Source organism: Capra hircus, chromosome 24 (genome assembly GCF_001704415.2).
Source record: "Capra hircus breed San Clemente chromosome 24, ASM170441v1, whole genome shotgun sequence".
In the NCBI taxonomy this organism is placed as follows: Eukaryota; Metazoa; Chordata; class Mammalia; order Artiodactyla; family Bovidae; genus Capra; species Capra hircus.
Genome location: NC_030831.1, coordinates 33,563,960 through 33,583,057, shown reverse-complemented (window position 1 = coordinate 33,583,057; position 19,098 = coordinate 33,563,960). Strand labels below are relative to the sequence as shown.

At 43.9% G+C, this 19,098-nt stretch overlaps 1 protein-coding gene across 3 annotated transcripts in view; it reads right to left on the bottom strand.

The window, feature by feature from the left end:
• The window catches only part of TMEM241 (transmembrane protein 241), a 115,761-nt gene that overhangs the window by 25,250 nt on the left and 71,413 nt on the right, over positions 1 to 19,098 (bottom strand). For 2 of the 3 annotated variants that reach the window (XR_001917184.1, XM_005697049.3), the window contains exon 13: positions 17,073 to 17,166. Coding sequence is in view for 2 of the 3 variants with exons in the window: in XM_005697049.3 (XP_005697106.1) it covers positions 17,073 to 17,166 (94 nt within the window). In the remaining variant the exon portion in view is untranslated. Of the gene's footprint in view, positions 1 to 10,467; positions 10,723 to 17,072; positions 17,167 to 19,098 lie in introns of those variants that run through there. The other variant, XM_005697050.3, reaches the window with a different exon arrangement.

Below are 19,098 nucleotides of genomic sequence, written 5' to 3'. Positions count from 1 at the left end.
GTCAGGAAGCTAAGATCCCACACCACTCAGGGCCCCAAACCAAAACATTACACAGAAGCAGTACTGTAACAAATTCAATAAACACTTAAAAAATGGTCCACATCAAAAAAAAATCTACAAAATAAATAAAGGGGCTACAATTTGCCAAGTATTGCTTCTTCCCCCCCCCCCCCAAGTATTGTTTCTTTGCAAGAAGTATAAAGGGCAAAATTATATACTCAGAACATCCAATTGTTGAAGACAAAAGAAGAATTTGAGACTACTCTAATTTTCCTTCAATTCAAGTGACAGCCTGGTATAGACTTGATAGATTCTTCATTCTAGTACTTTTTTTCAACTTTCTCAGTCTCATTCTATTCAGTGTGTTAGTCGCTCCATCATCTAGGACTCTTTGCAAGTCCATGGACTACAGCCCACCAGGCTCCTCTGTTAATGGAATTCTCCAGGCAAGAATACTAGAGTGGGTTGCCATTCCCTTCTCCAGGGGATCTTCCTGACCCAAGGATTGAACCCAGGTCTCCTGCATTGCAGGCAGATTCTCTACCATCTGAACCACCAGGGAAACCCATTCTATTAGTAAATGTACTCATCTACTGACAGACTTACTTTTGTAAAGATGGATTTCTGCCCAAGTTATTTTTCAAACTTCTGTCCTATTGATTAAAATGTTGTTCAGTCTCCCAGCTAAGCAGTTACTCTGTGCTTCTGTAAAGAAGAGGACCCAAGTGTTTTTGTTTTCTAAGTTATTTTGATTCACTCAAAGAATGGATCTAATCACTGCCATCAAATTTCAGGAATGAAATGAATTTAAGCTCAAATAAGCTTTAAATAAAAACACCATAATTATACTTATTCCAAGGCCATGAGGATTTTTTTTCAATCTCCATTTAATTTAACAATAACTTCACATTATTGTTATACTTAATACTTGGGCTTCCCTTGTGACTCAGCTGATAAAGAACCTGCCTGCAATGTGGAGACCTGGGTTCAATCCCTGGGTTGGGAAGATCCCCTGGAAAAGGGAAAGGCTACCCACTCCAGTATTCTGGCCTGGAGAATTCCACGGACCGCATAGTCCATGGGGCCGCAAAGAGCTGGACACAACTGAGTGAGTTTCACTTTCATATTGTTATACTTGGAAATAATGGAAGTGAAAGAATAGATTTGCCAAAAGATATACAGCAAGACCTGCAAAAAAAAAACACTTTTTGCTACTTTTAATCTGCCTCTGTTCTTAATCCCAACAATTCCTTAAGGAGGATCAGTTGGGAGAAGGGAGTCCATGATGTCAAGGGCTGTATGCCAGATCCAGGTCTGATCACACCCAGTTTCACAAGACCAGAGTGAGAATGCCTTAGAAACAGACGAAGCTTGCACAGGACTCACTCCACCAGCTCAGTTCCCCCTGAGGAATTTCTGTAAACCGTGAAGACTTTCTAGCTCTTGCCACCCAACTCTTGGCCCTCACTGCAAAATGTCAGTGGGTCACCCGTGCACTCTTTGCCTATGAATTAAATTGTGTGCCTGTCCTCCACCCTAAATTCATGTTGAAACCCTACCTTCCAATGTTATGGTATATGGAGATGGGGCCCTTGGAAGGTAATTAGGGTTAGACAAGCTCACAAGGGTGGGGTCCTCGTGATGGGCTCAGTGACCTCATAAGAAAAGATCAGAGAGCTCGTGCCCTCTCTCTGCCACGTGAAGATGTAGACAGAAGACCACCACCTGCAACCCAAGGAGAGAGCTCCCACCAGAGACCGACCCTGCTGGCACCTTGATCTTGGACCTCTCAGCCTCTCAAACTGTGAGAAATAAATGTCTGTTGTTCAAGCCTCCCAATCTATGACATTTTATTATGGCAGCCAGAGCTAAGACATTATTCCTTGCTCTTTTGGAGAATTTAAAAAAGGAAAGCTGAGAAAACAACAAACTGCTTCAGAAGAAGCTTTCACTGAACTAGAAAGGAAAGAGGAAAAGGGCTTTGAATTATTGCTGGAATGAAGCTAAGGTCAAATTCCCTTTGCTAGGAACTAAAGAGATAAAAAGGAAAGGTAAGAAACTGCCCCTAGCACCCCTATTCTAGGTTAGCCATTTCCGGAGGTTACTAAGAAAATGCTTTCTATATCCAATGATAAGTGCTAAGACATGGGTATGGGATTCCCAGGTGGTGCAGTGGTAAAGAATCTGCCTGCCCATGCAGAAGGCAGGGGTTCGATCCCTGGGTCGGGAAGATCCCCTGGAGGAAGAAATGGCAACCCACTCCAGTGTTCTTGCCTCAGAAGTCCCACGGACAGAGGAGCCTGGCAGACTACAGTCGCAAAGAGTTGGATACAGCTAAGTGACTGTGCACACACTCTTGCCAAGACATGGGTGTTCCCAATTATGGGGACAAGTCCCACACTGAGATTATTCCTGAGCTGATGCTGAAAGACAGTTAAGAATTACCAGGTGAGGAAAGGTGGAAAGGGCTTTCTACATAGAAGGAACAGTATGAGCAAGCTCACAAACTCTAAGCCACGGGGTGTTAGTACTAACAGAAATGGAAACTGTGAGGCAGGTGGAGGCCACCATTAAAGCCAAAGAAAACCTGAAGAGAGAAAAAACCCAGTAGCTGGAAACCCCTTTTTCCTTGCAAGGTACTGAAAACAAAAATCCCATGGGAATTCTATTCACTTAAAGACCATGGGCAGGAACCTCCCTAGCGGTTCAGTGGTTAAGACTCTGCACTTCCAATGCAGGGGGTGAGGGCTTGATCCCTAGTCAGGGAACTAGGCTCCCACAAGCTGCACGGTGTGGCCAAAAACACACAAAAAAATCCCCAAAACCATGGGCAGCCAGGGCCAGGACAATGGGGTGTGTAGTTTCATCAGATGACCAGACTTGGACTTCAGAAGAGCTCACCTTAATCTGTTCTTGTGCCACGTCTATGAGACAGTCTTCGAACTGTGAGAATCCCCGGTATCCCCTTGTTGCACCACAAACTCACTGACTAACCTCAGGCCGGCCATTCCTCCCTCTGGATTTCAGTTTCCCCATCCCTAAGACAAAGGAATCACCTATAAAGCATTTCTCAGGGACTGCATTTTACTCTTTCACTTACAACTTTTCCTGAAAAGGACAGAGGGAATTTGATTTACTCCTTGACTTGTTCCAGTGAGAATTTTCAGGAGGCTTAAAAGACAGTGTTACAGACTTGACATGTCTGTAGGAAGTAGATAAGAGAGATGAAGGGAGCAGGAAAACAAAGATAGGGAGGCAGAGATGAGGCTATTACGCCAAATCCACGCCAGATGTGTCTACCTTTGCGGTGGGGAGGAGGCTGCAGACAGCAGAGGAGGCGGCGGCTCAGGAATTTCACTGCAGCCGAAGCCAAAAAGGTCCATGATCAGACACACAACGTGTGTCCCCAAGAGGCAGGCAGACCGACTGCGTGAGAGAAGCCGCTTAATGTTAGTCAGCTTTTTTTTTTTTTTTGGTAATTGGAGTATAGTTACTTTACAACACTGTGTTAGTTTCTGCTGTACAATAAAGTGAATCAGCTACATGCTTACATATATCCCCTCCCTTCTGGACCTCACTCCCCACCCTCCACCCCACCTGTCTAAGTCACTGCAGAACACCAAGCTGAGCTCTCTGCCCTCAGGTTCCCACCAGCCATCTATCTGACACATGGCAGTGCACACAAGTCCACCCCAACCTCCCAGGCCATCTCCCCACCCCGTGTCCACACATCCATTCCCTACGTCAGCATCTCTAGTCCTGCCTGGCAAATAGGTTCATCTGTACCATTTTCCTAGATTTCACACGTATGCGTTAATAGACGTTATTTGTTTTTCTCTTTCTGTGTATGGGTCCCTCTATGTCTCTACAAATGATCCAGTTTTGTTCTTTTTTAAGGCTGAGTAATATCCCTAACCAGTCAATTGTAAAGAAAATCAACCTTGAATATTCACTGGAAGGACAGATGCTGAAGCTGAAGCTCCAATACTTTGGCCACCTGATGGGAAAGATTGAAGGCAAGAGGAGAAGGGGATGACAGAGGATGAGATGATTGGAGGGCATCACTGACTCAATGGGCATGAGTTTGAGTAAGCTCCAGGAGTTGGTGATGGATAGGGAGGCCTGGTGTGCTGTGGTTCATAGGGTCACAGAGTCAGACATGACTTGGCAACTGAACAACAAAAACAAAATATCCCTAATGTTAATCTGTCTCCGAAATTTAAACTGTAAACATAGTTACACACACACACACACACACACACACATATATATATATATACCTTTTTTTTTTTCCCCCCCAAAAATCAGAGATCAGTTAACTTAGAAAACCTGGGCAGCTGGCTAGAGTGAGGCGATCCCCATGTGATTTACAAGGAGTATCCCCTGAACAATTTAGAAAGCTAAGAACAGAGCAATCTGCACTGTGGTCCTGCCTGGTTCCATCAAAGACACCAAGAAGCCTGAGTGCAGGTAGCGATCGTGGGCCCACCCTCCTCCAGGTGCAGCCAGGAGCCTACCGAAGGCCCCCCTCCATCAAGGAGAGAGGGTTCAGCGGAGGTTACTACTTATGGAAGAAACACTGAAGCCTGTGGAGCAGAGGCAGAACAATAAATACTTCTGCAATGCTACCAGGAAGCCTGAGCTCACTTTCTTTGCCTTGGCACTGAGCTGAATATTGATTAGAAATTCTCTCCAACCATGACATTCCAGAGAACTGGTGGCCGGGGCTCAGATCAGCAAGGCACCAGCCTCTGGGCTCTGTTCTTTCTTCAGTAGTGGAACCCATGGCCATCTGCAGTATAAAGACAGGGTCAAGGTCAGAGCTGGGAGGGTCTGCCGGCCCCAACACCTGGGCTTCCCAGGGACCAGCTGGAGAGGTGGCTCAGCTGTGTTTTCTGAGGACCGCACCCTTGCAGCACCCACGTTAAGACTTGTAAAAATCGAATTATAACACAAATACAGTAAAGTGCATGACGAGCTTAAATTTTAAGTGTGGGGCTTGTTGAATGTTTACATCTTTAAATACCCATGTAACCACCGCCAGATAGAAAAGAAACCCTTTCAGCATCTCACAAGGTTCTTTCCCAATCAATACATCCAAATCACTTTTGTGGCTATAGGCTCTTTTATCGCAGTGTACCGGTCCATTGTATGGCTAGACCAAAATTTATTTCTCCTTGACTGATGTATGGACTACTTCCTCCAGGTTGAGGCTGTTATGAGTAAAACTATTGTGGATATTCCTATTATAGATTTTTTTTTAAATGAGTCTTACTGGCATAGAATGTACATATTATAAAATTCACCCTGTTAGAAGTGTACCATTCAACAGTTGTTCAGTATGGGAAATTCCGTGGAGGTCCAATGGTTAGCATTCGCTGCTTTCACTGCCATGGCATACGTTCAGACCCTGACTGGGGAACTGAGGTTCCACAAGCTGCATGGTGTGGCAAAAAAAAAAAAAAAAGTTTTTTACTCTATTCAGAATCGTGGGACCATCACCTCTAACTCCCTACCACCATACGTGCCTTGCTGCGGGTATATGTCTTCATTTCTCGTGGGTATAAACCAAGAGTGAGGCTGCCTAGTCATAACAAATCTTGTTTAGCGTCAGTGTTTTCTAAACCAGGCATTATTTCAAATCCTCACCCACACTTGGTATTGTCAGTCTCTTTAATTTTAGCCATTCTGGTGGGTGTGTGGCTCTACATCACATTTAAAACCATTTCTGTCTCAAATCCCCATTCTCTGACAACCAATCTAGCACAGACTGAAAGCTGCATTTCCCTCCTGAAGGCTCATCCATCAACCTTTAGGACTGCTGCTTCCTCTTTTGCTTTCTTTTTTAGAATAGACATCTGTGACTTCCAAAATGTTAGATCAAATAAATTAGGTTCCTTGAGTTACTTGAAAAAAGAACTTTAAAACCTATGATGCCACTTGAATCTGGTCATTTTAAATTCCTCTTGACACTAGATTGTCAAACTGGAACAAAGCAGAAGTGAAGGTTTTCTAATGATACAAGTCAGCAGGGCTCAAATTGTAGCCAAATTCAAAATACAAAGAGTACTTCAAACATTGCTCCATCTGCAAGGGAAACTCTTATTCTTTTCAATTAATATGAGCAAACTTTAATTGCTCAACATACATTATTTCCAGCAAAGGTCCGTGTAGTCAGAGCTATGGTTTTTCCAGTAGTTGTGTACAGACAGGAGAGTTGGACCAAAAAGAAGGCTGAGCGCCGAAGAATTGATGCTTTCAAACTGTGGTGCTAGAGAAGACTCTTGAGAGTCCCTTGAACAGCAAGGAGATCAAACCAGTCAATCATAAAGGAAATCAACCCTGAATATTCATTGGAAGGACTGATGCTGAAACTGAATGTAATACTTTGGCCACCTAATGCGAAGAGCCCACTCATTGGGAAAGACCCTGATGCTGGGGAAGATTGAGGGCAGGAAGAGAAGGGGATGACAGAGGATGAGATGGTTGAATGGCATCACCGACTCTATGGACATGAGTTTGTGCAAACTTTGGGAGACAGTGAAGGACAAGGAAGTCAGGTGTGCTGCAGTCCACAGGGTCGCCAAGAGTCAGACAGGACTAAGCAGCTGAGCAACAACAACAGTACATTATTTCATATAATCCCTGTAATATTTCTGTGAAAGTTGTACAATTATTCCCATTTTACAGATGAGAAAACTGATACATCCAGAGGCTAAGGAATCTTTTCAGTTACATTGTTGGAGAGTGGGATATTTTTCCAATCCTCTGTCTCCAAAATGCTGGGCTCTTTGTCACTTCCCTCTGCTGTCTCATCTTCTCAGCCTGGACTGTGACAGGTCACTCTATGAATCTCTGTTGAATATATCAACTTCCCACAGAGCAACTTGAAAAATTTTTTTTCAGGGAAAAGAAAACCCTCATAGGAGGTGTGAGTATTGAAATGGAGTCATGATTATATAATTCTTAGAGTGAACAGTCAACTGTCTAAGCATAACTTGAAAATAAGAATAAGCGTGACTGGCTTCACAAAAGATGCATTAGGACTTGACTGGATCTGAGTGGTTCACATGGTGAAGCTCAGCTCAGATGTCAGAGCAGGGATACACCAGTAGAAGACACACCATTTCCCTGGGCTCAGAACTGGGCTGGCTTTTCCCTTCAGGTGAGAGTCAGCGATGTGCTCACCACCTCAAGGCTTGCACTCCTATCTTATAAACCCTACCGTAAGCAGTGTCGTTACTCCTGTTCCAAACTGCCAAACGTATGCTCCCACCTGACCATGCCAGAGCTGTTTACTTCTCTCTGTGCACCCTGAAAATGTTAGGATTTGGTGGGAGGGAGGTTCAAGAGAGAGGGAATACATATATACATGGAGCTGATTTGTTGTATAATAGAAACTAACACAACATTGTAAAGTAATTATACTTCAATAAGAAATAATAAATGAAAAAACTCTGTAGGAGCCTATGGGAAAAAAAATCTAAGAAAGAGTGGATACATATGTTAATACAGGCACAACTGATTCCCTTTGCTGTAGAGCAGACACTAACACGACACTGTAAATCAACCATGTCCTCAGGTGCATGCCAAGTCCCGTCCGACTCTGAGACCCCATGGACTGTAGCCCTCCAGGCTCCTCTGTCCATGGGATTCTCCAGGCAAGAATACTGGAGTAGGTTGCCATGCCCTCCTCCAGTGGATCTTCCTGACCCAGGGATCAAACCTATTTCTCTTGCATCTCCTGCATTGGCAGACACATTCTTTACCATCAGCGCCACTTGGGAAGCCCTAAATCAACCATACTCTAATTAAAAAAAAATTTTTTTTTAAGATAAACAATACAGGATTGTTAGGATTTGGGAGCTCAACACTTTGAGAGGGAACGTTTTGGCAATTATTCCATTTCCCTTTTCGTTGGAATACACTTGATATGTTCTGTCCTTCACAGATAGCTAGAACACTCAAGACATTAGCAAAGAAGTTCATTTCAAATAACTGAAGGAGGGGTGCCTCCTTGTATCCCCTGCAACACACCCAGAAGTCACATGACAAGAAGACAGATGTGGGAATGTAGCCAGAGACAGCCTGTTCCCGTCATAATCTTCTCATAATCACTACCCCAAATCCCCAGGTGTGCACAGAAACAATCAAATACAATTACACCTGTGTTCTAACACGTGGTCAAATGTGGTCTAGCTTACATAATATCTGCTTCCCAGATGGCGCCAGTGATAAAGAACCCAACTGCTAATGCAGGAGATGCAGGTTCAATCCCTGGGTCAGGAAGATCCCCTTGAGGAGGGCATGGCAACCCACTCCAATATTCTTGTCTGGAGAATCCCATGGACAGAGGAGCCTGGCAGGCTACAGCCCATAAGGTCACAAAGAATTGGACACAAATGAAGCGACTTAGTACATCTTACATAACATCAGGCAATTAACTGTTGATTGTAAAAAGCCTTTTCTGCCACACATTTGACTAACAGACTGGCTGTTTTGGTGTCACATAACAGCTTGTGTTCAATACTGAACTGCCTTAGAGAAAAACAGAAACAACATCAGAAATCTTAACCTAAAGAGCCACTGGGTCACTTTAAAGTGCCGATAGAGAGTCGGGGTGAGGGGGCAGCGGCGGGGTGGGGGAAGCAAGTTTGGACTAGTTTTTGTAAGGGAGGGCATTTTCAAGAGAAAAAAAAGTGAGCAAATGACTATGCGATGTTAGTTGCTCAGGCATGTTAGTTGCTCTTTGAGACCCCATGGACTGTAACCCGTCATGCTTCTCTGTCCATGAAGTTCTCCAGGAAAGAATACTGGAGTGGGTTGCCTTTCCCTTCTCTAGGGAATCTTCCCTGACCTGGGGATCGAATTTGGGTCTCCCGCATTGCAGGCAGATTCTCTATCATCTGAGCCACTGGAACTTTAGGTAAATTCCACTTTGGGGGATAAAACAGGAGAACAAGTATGGGGCAAGATCCAGTGGGGTACTTGGGGACTCTGGGGGGCCAGGTCACCAGGATGTTTCTAAGGCACTGTGGGAGAGAGAAGTTATTTGCCCCAAATGGCACCAAGTAGATGTCTACTAAGTTTTTCAAATCCACATGTCATTCTTTTCTATTATCACGTGTCAAAACTTAGCTTTCCCAGGACTTCCCTAGTGGTCCACTGGTTAAGACTCCAAGCGCCCAATGCAGCGGGCCTGGGTTCCATCCCTGGTCGCAAGTAAGACCTGGCACAGCCAAACATTTTAAAAAACAAAACAACAACAAAAAACTTAGCTTTCCCATAATGAAAGTTTGCTCCTTCTGATTTCCCAAAAACTGCTTTATTTTATTAGCTCTGACTGCCAGCTCGTTCTCCAATGACACAGGCCTGAAGCTTGCCCTCTGGTTTGGGCACATGCAGATGGTGACGTACACCCTGCTAATTACCTTGTGTCCAGCCACACCCTGGGGAACTTGGATCTAATGACTGGGACAAAAGATCCTCATAAGGAAAAATGAACTCAAACAGGATTAATGGCACAGCTAAAGACAGAGGCACATACATTATAAGAGCATAACTGGGGGCAGTGGAAGGGACTTTACAAGAAATGTGCAGAATTGTACACTTCTGATCTGAGTGCACAAGCCTGCAAAGATGCATAAAATCAGCATTCACTCAGCCATCATTTATTGTATCCACAATGAACCAAGGAAACACCAATTTATTCCCACAGCAGAGGCCTTGTAAACTTTCTCAATTAACTGCCCTTTGTATTGCCAATAACTTTAATTTCAGTTCAGTTCAGTTCAGTCACTCAGTCGTGTCCGACTCTTTGCGACCCCATGAATCGCAGCACGCCAGGCCTCCCTGTCCATCACCATCTCTTGGAGTTCACTCAGACTCATGTCCATCGAGTCCGTGATGCCATCCAGCCATCCCATCCTCTGTCGTCCCCTTCTCCTCCTGCCCTCAATCCCTCCCAGCATCAGAGTCTTTTCCAATGAGTCAACTCTTTGCATGAGGTACCAAAGTACTGGAGTTTCAGCTTTAGCATCATTCCTTCCAAAGAAATCCCAGGGCTGATCTCCTTCAGAATGGACTGGTTGGATCTCCTTGCAGTCCAAGGGACTCTCAAGAGTCTTCTCCAACACCACAGTTCAAAAGCATCAATTCTTTGGCGCTCAGCCTTCTTCACAGTCCAACTCTCACATCCATACATGATCACAAGAAAAACCATAGCCTTGACTAGACAGACCTTAGTCAGCAAAGTAATGTCCCTGCTTTTGAATATGCTATCTAGGTTGCTCATAACTTTCCTTCCAAGGAGTAAGCGTCTTTTAATTTCATGGCTGCAGTCACGATCTGCGGTGATTTTGGAGCTCAAAAAAATAAAGTCTGACACTGTTTCCACTGTTTCCCCGTCTATTTCCCATGAAGTGATGGGACCGGATGCCATGATCTTCGTTTTCTGAATGTTGAGCTTTAAGCCAACTTTTTCACTCTCCTCTTTCACTTTCATCAAGAGGCTTTTTAGCTCCTCTTTACTTTCTGCCATAAGGGTGGTAGGTATTATAAATTATCTTGGATACTGACAGAATTCCTATAAACCTTGCAGTCAGAATATGGGCAGAAATTCCGGGTATTTCCTTTAAAGCAAATTCATTCAGGTCAAAAGTTGAGAAGTCCAGAATCGTTATCACATTTTTGCAGCAGAGAACACTGTGATGATCAATAGCACTAAAAATAGCCCAGAAAAAAATCAGGAGTTCATAATGGGAAACAAGAAAAAACAACAACCTTATCCAAAATAGCAAAATGTCCATTAACATCACTCACTTCCCTAGGAATTATTTTGACAAAAGGAAATGGAATTTAATTCCCCCCCTCTCAGTCCAAAACTGTATTTCCCCTCTCACGTGTCCTCTGGGAAAACCTTGCTTATAAACGAATAATTCCCAGATAACCAGCTTCTTGCTGACTGTTTCCATATAGTTCAACAAACACAGAGCAGCTTCTGAACTTGCTATTTCACGCTCCCATCGCCTCAGCGGTGATGTCATGGAAAGACATAGACATGTTATTATTGCCCAGTTAGAGACTGTAAAGGAAATTATGCTGCTGCCTCTAAGTTTCCATTTTCCATGAAAAATTTTTTCTCATTGCCCTAGCCACTTAGACTGTGAAAAAGAAAAATGATTTAATTAGGAAACAGTCATGATTAGATTTTGTAAGCGCACTCTTTCAACATAAAAGTTACAGCTAAAAAGAAAAATTGAAAAAAAAAAAGCTACAGCTACTTTGGGTTGAATAATTTCTTTTCATCAGACCATTCCAGAACACATCAAGGTGCTGAATAACAGCTTGAGGAAGAAAATAAAGAAATATGAACTGCTACCCAGAAAGTAATCTGTTCAAATGAGATTTTAAATGTGACAGGAAGAACGAGTGAGGAGTCTAAAGAAGCTGAGAAAATAGGAAGAAATGCAAATCCCAAAGTGAGGGGAAGGGCTTCCTAGGTGGCACAGTGGTTACAGAATCTGCCTGCCAATGCAGGAGACACAGGAGACTCAAGTTCGATCCCTGGGTCGTGAAGATCCCTTGGAGTAGGAAATGGCAACCCATTCCAGTATTCTTGCCTGGAGAATCCCATGGACAGAGGAGCCTGGTGGGCTACAGTCCATGGCATCACAAAGAGTCAGACATGACTGAGCACGCAATACCAGTAATCAACTGAGGGGAGTAACCTTCTCTTTGGGGATTACCTTTTACCACCTAGGAAGCGAGGAAAGACAGCAACAGGCTCTCCACACCAACAGATGGTGATGAAGATGATGGGGATGATGATGATAAGGAAAAAGAAGTAACAGTGTTTGTTTCAGCAGCACATATACTAAACCAGAATGACATGGAGAAGGATGACAGGCAAATTCACAAAGCAAATCTATATTTTCTGTAACTATGGGAGGTAAGGGATGTAACTAAATATATTGTGGCGATCATTTGTATACATGAATATCAAATCACCACATTGCACATCTTAAACTAATACCGTGCCATGTGACAGTTACATTTGTATGAAACTGGAAAAAAAAAAAAGTAAGAGTTGTAACAGAGTAGGAAGTAGAAGACAGAGGAGAACTAACACTGTTCAGTGTAGACTAGAACAGAGCGAAGTGTGATGGGGATCACAACTGTACTTCCAGGACCTTTCTGCAATCTGTGTGTGTGTGTGCAAACAAGCATGTATGCACCAGAAACTGAATCTACATCTATTCCAGAACCTGAAGGATTTGTTTACTTGTCACTTTCTCAGAAGTTCAAGGTATGACTTCATGTTAAGCTCTGAAACTTTCCTGCAAATACATCAGAAAAAAAAAATTTGATGGGAAAAAATTATGTTATTTAAAAGTTATGAAATCTGTGTGATTCCATTATAAAAGACACGAGGCTGCTTCTTCTTTTTCATTTTTTGCAGTTCTACCAGAAACAGCAAGCATTTCCCCCATGGTCTTAGGAGACATTTGAAAATTCCAAACACCAAACCATCACAGCATCTGTTGAGGACATTTTCACAAGTTCATCCTATACTTAGAACACGTTGAAACTCACTTAGCCAAGCTTCCTTCTCAGTTCAATATCTTGGCAATAGGTCAAGAGAAATGTCAACATGTGACTGGGAAAAAGGAAGATGCCAGGTCACGCTCCCGAGACCTGGCCAAACACCCTGAGCAAGAGAAGGTCAAAAGTCAGAACAATTCCTATCCACTCAAGAGTTCTTCCTAAGGATAAATCAAAAGAAGGCTGCTACTTCCCAGCACAACTTTCTCAACTCTTTTAAGAGAAACTCCTAAATGGAAAACAGTTCAGGACTGCGGTCCTTTTACTACACAAGGATGTGTTGTTATGGAGACTCTGCAGGCTCCCTTGGCAACCCCAGTGTATAATTAAGTCTGGTGGTCACAGAACAGCCAGAGGTGGTCTCCACGGAGACCAAAAAACACACATTTTCACAGGCACAGCAACTGCTCTGAATCAATGACTCTTTATATAGGCAGAAAAACATTGTGAATGTTACATCAATTGCATCTTTGTTAGGCAGTGTCTCATGAAATATGCTGTGAGAGAGTCTATTCTCCTGGGCTTTGATCTCTGAGCAGAGCCTGGAGCATGCAGTTCCCAACTCAATTCACAATCTAGAACCAGCAAATACAAATGGGAAATGCAGACTCAGGAAAGCATGGGTTAATCTGGTGGAAGAATTAAACCAGGGGTCGACAGGGCCAAGGAGGGCCTATCAGCTGCTCAACACTCACTATTCCAGGGCTGTCTAAATATTATCCAACCCTCTCTGAAAGTAGACATTATTATTATATTTGTTTATAGATGAGAAAACAAAGCACACACCTAGAAAGTATGGCCAAGCTGGGACTCAGAGCTAGTTCATAAATTCAGTCTTGGTCAGGGTTTAAGCGATTCTACACCATGCTCTGTGTTTGCATAGCACTCTGTGTTTTATCCTTACATGCATTATCTCACAGGGGCTTCTCAGGTGGTGCTAGTGGTAAATAACCTGCCTTCCAGTGCAGGAGATGCTGGAGACACAGGTTTGATCCCAGGGTTGGGAAGATCCCCTGGAGGAGAGCATGATAACCCACTCCAGTATTCCTGCCTGGAGAATCCCATGGACAGAAGAGCCTGGTGGGCTACAGTCCATGGGGTCACAAACAGTTGGATATGACTGAGCATGCATGCAGCAACAACAAAAAGCAATAACAAAGACTCTAAATAAGAACACAGATGAACATTCTGGTATAATCTTTATACATATCTTATGGCCTTTATACATAATGTATGTATGGCCTTTATACATTATCTTCCCAAGGAGAAGATGGAATTTGATAATAGAGATGAAAGAAAGTCCGATGGCTAAGTGGCTTGCTACTTTATTCTGATCAGTTCTATGAAAGACTTTTAAAATCTGGCACACATCTTACTAAGTAGGCACTGACAATCAATGATATGGTTCCCAGCAGATCTTCATAATAGATAATCCTACAATTGGATGTAGATGCCATCAGCATTTAGTCCCAAGTATGAGCCATTCCCTGTCAGAATCATGTTTTTTAATTATCTTTCTATCTTCTGGTCCAGATCCCTTGCTTTATGGACAAAAAAACTGAGGACTAAAAGGGTTCAATGCATCGTGATCAAAGTCAGTCTTTCCTCCCCTGAATTCCCGGGAATCCCAGTTCCTCTGCCACGTGACTCAGAGAACAGCCTGTCTACCTTCCCATGAGTGCATGTGTGCTCAGCCATGTCTGACTCTTTGCAACCCCATGGACTGTAGCCCACTGGGTTCCTCTGGCTTGATTTGTCATTTCCTCCTACAGGGATCTTCCCAACCCAAGGATGGGTCCTGCATCTACAGCATCTCTGGCACTGGCAGGCAGATTCTTTACCACTGAGCTACCTGGGAAGCCCTCTACCTTCAAGTAAAGCCCAGGGTAAAGGTCTTACATTCCCCTCCCCCCACTCCTTCCACTTCCCTTTGAAACTTATTTTCCAAAATTTCTCCTCATTCTCTAGCATCATGAAATCTCTGTATCAGGGTGTCTCCTTTTCTACTTTGAAGCTCGCCCAAGTCCCTCTTTTCCTAGAAAAGAAGTTATCTTCATTAGCTCTGCCCACCACCAGTCACAATCTTCTCTCCACATCTTAGGTATTGTTGAGTGTTTATGATCCCCCCTGCCCCCCTCCCACTCCTGCCCTTTTCCTAAAACTGTTTCCACATAGCCTAGCAAAGTGTCTGCTCTAGACTCTTCTCAGTGTGATCCCTTTGACCTTTGGGTGGCATTCTGCTTTACTCCTTACAATTCTCCTTTAGACTTCCCTGCTCTGAACTTCTCTGATCCCCTCTACCTTCCAGCTATGACTTTTCTTTCCTGCTCATTATTGGCCCCTGGTATCTAAGTTTCTCCCAGGCTAAGTCCTAGGACTCTGCTCTGCTCGCCTCAAATCCTTTCACTCTCTTAGTGGATAGGTTTCACTCTCTTGATGGATAGGTTTTCTTGATTTCAACTGCATCTTTCTATAGGCGAAGCCCAAATGGACAAATCCCTGAACACTCACCTACATTTCACCCCACAAAAGAGCTCCATGCAGATGTTTTATCACTATACACATCTGTCTAAAGTAGATATTGCCAGCTTTCTCCTAAAGGATGTTCTTTCATAATCACCCCCATTTCTGTTTATTAAGGCCACAGATCTCATTCGTCTCTAGCAAAAACTTTGGAGCCATTTGTCACCTTCCATATTCATCACTGGGCTTCCCCCGTGGCTCAGTGGCAAAGAATCCACCAGTCAATGCAGGAGATGCAGGTTCTGTTCCTGGGCTGGGGAGATCCCCTTGAGAAGGAAATGGCATCCCACTCCAGTATTCTCATCTGGGAAGTCCCATGGACATAGGAGCCTGGTGGGCTATAGTCAATGGGATCACAAAGAACTGGACACGACTTAGTGACTAACAATAACAAACAGCAATATTCATCATTCCTTTGTCCAAACTATCCCTCAAATCTGTTCTAAAATGATCTGAGTCTTTGTTAGCTAATTATATCATATCACATACCAGTTATAGGACAAATTGTATAATTAAAATTTATTTTCCTTCTAATTATAAGTCAGGCTTCCCAGGTGGCTGAGTGGTAAAGAATCCACCTGCCAATGCAGGAGATGCAGGACACTCAGGTTCCATCAAATTCTAAGTCAAGTCTGACCTTTCACCTTTCTTCCTGCCATCTCTACCTTGATTCTCCTCTCTTCTAAATGCTTGGACGTCATTTCCAATCTGTCTTAAGCACTGTCACCTTATTAATCTGCTTAAAACATTACCTTCAGGGGACCTCCCTGGTGGCCTAGTGGTTAGGATTCCAGGCTTTCACTGCCATGACTCGGGCTCAATCCCTGGTCAGGAAACTGAGAGCCCACAAGCCATGAGGTGCATCAAAAAAAAAAAAAAAAATACCCTTGGTCAGTCTCATTCAAAAGTCCACAATGGTCTCTGTGGCTTGGCTTTTAGGGACTCCTATAAACTGACTCTTCTGTGCCCAATTTTCTCCTACTCCCCCAAAGTTCCTCCCAGTCTAGTTAAATGTATTTCTTCCCATACATGCATAGCAGTGTTCACTGCAGCATTATTTACAATAACCAAGACATGGAAGCAACCTAAATGTCCATTGACAGAGGATGGATAAAGAAGATGAGGTACATATACATAGCAGAATATCACTCAGCCATAAAAAAGGGAAATAATGCCATCTGCAGCAACATGGACGGACCTAGAGACTCTCATACTAAGTGAAGTACGTCAGAGAAAGACAAATATGATATGATATCACCTGTATATGTAATCTAAAAAATAATACAGATGACTCTATATACAAAATAGACTCACAGGCAAAGAAAACAAACTTATGATTACCGAGGCGGGAAGGGGAGGGATAAACCGGAAGACTGGAATTGACACGTACACGCTACTATACTCAAAATAGGTAACTAGTAAGAAGCTACTACACAGCACACGTTGAGAACTCTACTCGATACTCTGTAATGACCTATATGGGAAAATAATCTAACAATGAGTGGATATATGTATAACTAACTCACTTTTCTGTATAGCAGAAACTCAACATTGTAAATCAACCATGCACGCATGCCTGCCAAGTTGCGTCAGTCTTGTCTGACTCTGCAATCCCATGAACTGCAGACCACGAGGCTCCTCTGTCCATGGGATTCTCCAGGCAAGAATACTGGAATGGGCTGCCATGTCCTCCTCCAGGGGATCTTCCCAACCCAGGGATCAAACTTGTGTCTATTGACAGGAGGATTCTTTACCGTCTGAGCCACCAGGGAGGACTAACATAGGCAGAAGCCCTCAGAAACTGTACCCCAAAAAAGTGAAGGATCAGATTCAGGGTCAGTAACTAGAGATGAGTCCCCGAAGACCAACCTGAAGCACATGGGCTCTGAGAACCCTGGACACAAGAGCTCCTGAGATGGGTTCTCCACCCTCTCCCTCCCTTTTACCTTAGCAAAGAAAATCCAGGCTGCGCACTGCCCCGGGGCCATAAGGCTTTTTAGCTTCATGGTGCTGAACATGAGAAAGAATCCTAAAAATCCGCTGCAAGGAGAAAACAGACTTTTTAAAGTGAGACTTATCTTCCTATAGCCAGTAGCTATTTTCTGTGACATTTTTAATTTACCTTTACAAACATTAGTCAATTTTTAGTGATTACAACACCTCTATCTCACCTCTGTTTTCTAGTGATCTCTGGATAAAAACATCAAAAGTTAAAAAAACCCATTAAACTCTGCTATGCCAAGGAGCTATGATGAGATCATTTCCCTGGAGGTGGGGAGTGGGTACATAAATCTGGGAGATATCTGGGTAAATCATGAAAGAAAATAAAAATCTGGAGGACAGTATCTCCTGCTCCCTCCTATAATACTTCTGGAGCTTGGTGTTTGCCAAGGCAGAGCTTCAGCTTTTTTTTTTTTTTTTTCAAGCAAAACAAACTGTTAGGAAAAGACTTCCAAGGAAACACTCATCATATGAAGTCAGAGGGTGTGGACTGGCCCCTAGGTTCAAGGTAAGAACCGAGGGAACTCTGCTCAATGTTAAGTGGCAGCCTAGATGGGAGGGGTGTTTGGGGGAGAACGGATAAATGTATGGTCGAATCCCTTTGCTGTCCACCTGAAACAATTACAATATTGTCAGTCAGCTATACTCCAAAGTAAAATAAGAAGTTTAAACAAAAAAGAATCTAAAGGGGTTGTTGTTGTTCAGTTGCTAAGTTGGACTGCAGCACCCCAGGCCTCCCTGACCTTCACTATGTCTTGGAGTTTGCTCACACTCATGTCCATTGAGTCGGTGATGCCATCCAACCATCTCATCCTCTGTCGCTCCCTTCTCCTCCCACCTTCAATCTTTCCCAGCATCAGGGTCTTTTCCAATGAGTTGGCTCTTCGCATCAGGTGGCCAAAGTATTACAGCTTCACCTTCAGCATTGGTCCTTCCAAATGAATATACAGGGTTGATTTCCTTTAGGATCGACTGGTTTGATCTCCTTGCTGTTCAAGGGGAAGGCTGCAGAATAGAAGTCCCCCAAAACAAGGGGATCTACACTGAAGAGATGCATTGGGAATAAAGCCTGAAAGAGCCCTCACTTCCCAAGAGGACCTGAGACTGGCCTTCCAGGGGTTTGACCTCTATGTATCTCCTCCTTTGTACTTTCAGGGGTGTCGGGTGCCATCCTGCCATCTGACCTCTATTATGGGCTCTGGGGTGTGGCTCCCACCCAGCTCATGAGCCCTGAGAGGGAGGGGTCCCATCTTGGGCGTCTCTGTATTTCCCGAACAGACTCAAACAAGGTGCCTTGGTCTCAGCAGGCATTACATAAGTGTCTTGACAGGTGTACTTAGAAGCGGGTTGAACTGATTAAACATACCTAAGGCCAGATTTCACAGACATACGCGCCTTCACTTCATTAGATTTGATGAGCTCACATTCTTGGGGCAGAACCAGAGACGGGGATTAGGTTTCCTCTGTGTACAATCCAGCCCGTTTGGCCTAACAGCCTGCAAAGTTTCCACAGGTCTGTCTCTGCAGGCATGGGAGCCGGGAGCCCAGCCCGCTCTGGATTAAAGCATTGAGTCACCCCTACAGGAGACCCTGTGGGGAAGCAGGAGGCTGGGAATCCGGTGACCTGCAATTCTGTTCCTGGCTGTGCTCACCGACCCTTGTAACCTTAACCAAATCCCTATTTTTTTCCCCCGTTTTTTCTTGCCCCAGGTTCAGTTCTATGTTCTCAAAGCAGGAATAAGGATGGTCATTTCATCCCACCTGAAGGGAATCAGATCTTCAAAAGAGAAAGGCTCCCCAGCCCCAAGTCTCATTTCACTAACAAGCAAACTAAGGCAGAGACACAATTAGGGTCCAGGTTTCCTGGCTCTTCCAAAGCTCTCCGCAGCCCTTTAGACCTGTGGAAATGTGCTCTCGGCCGGAGAGACGGAGTGAGACGCTCCAGGTGCCTGTGACTGCGAGGCTGGCAGG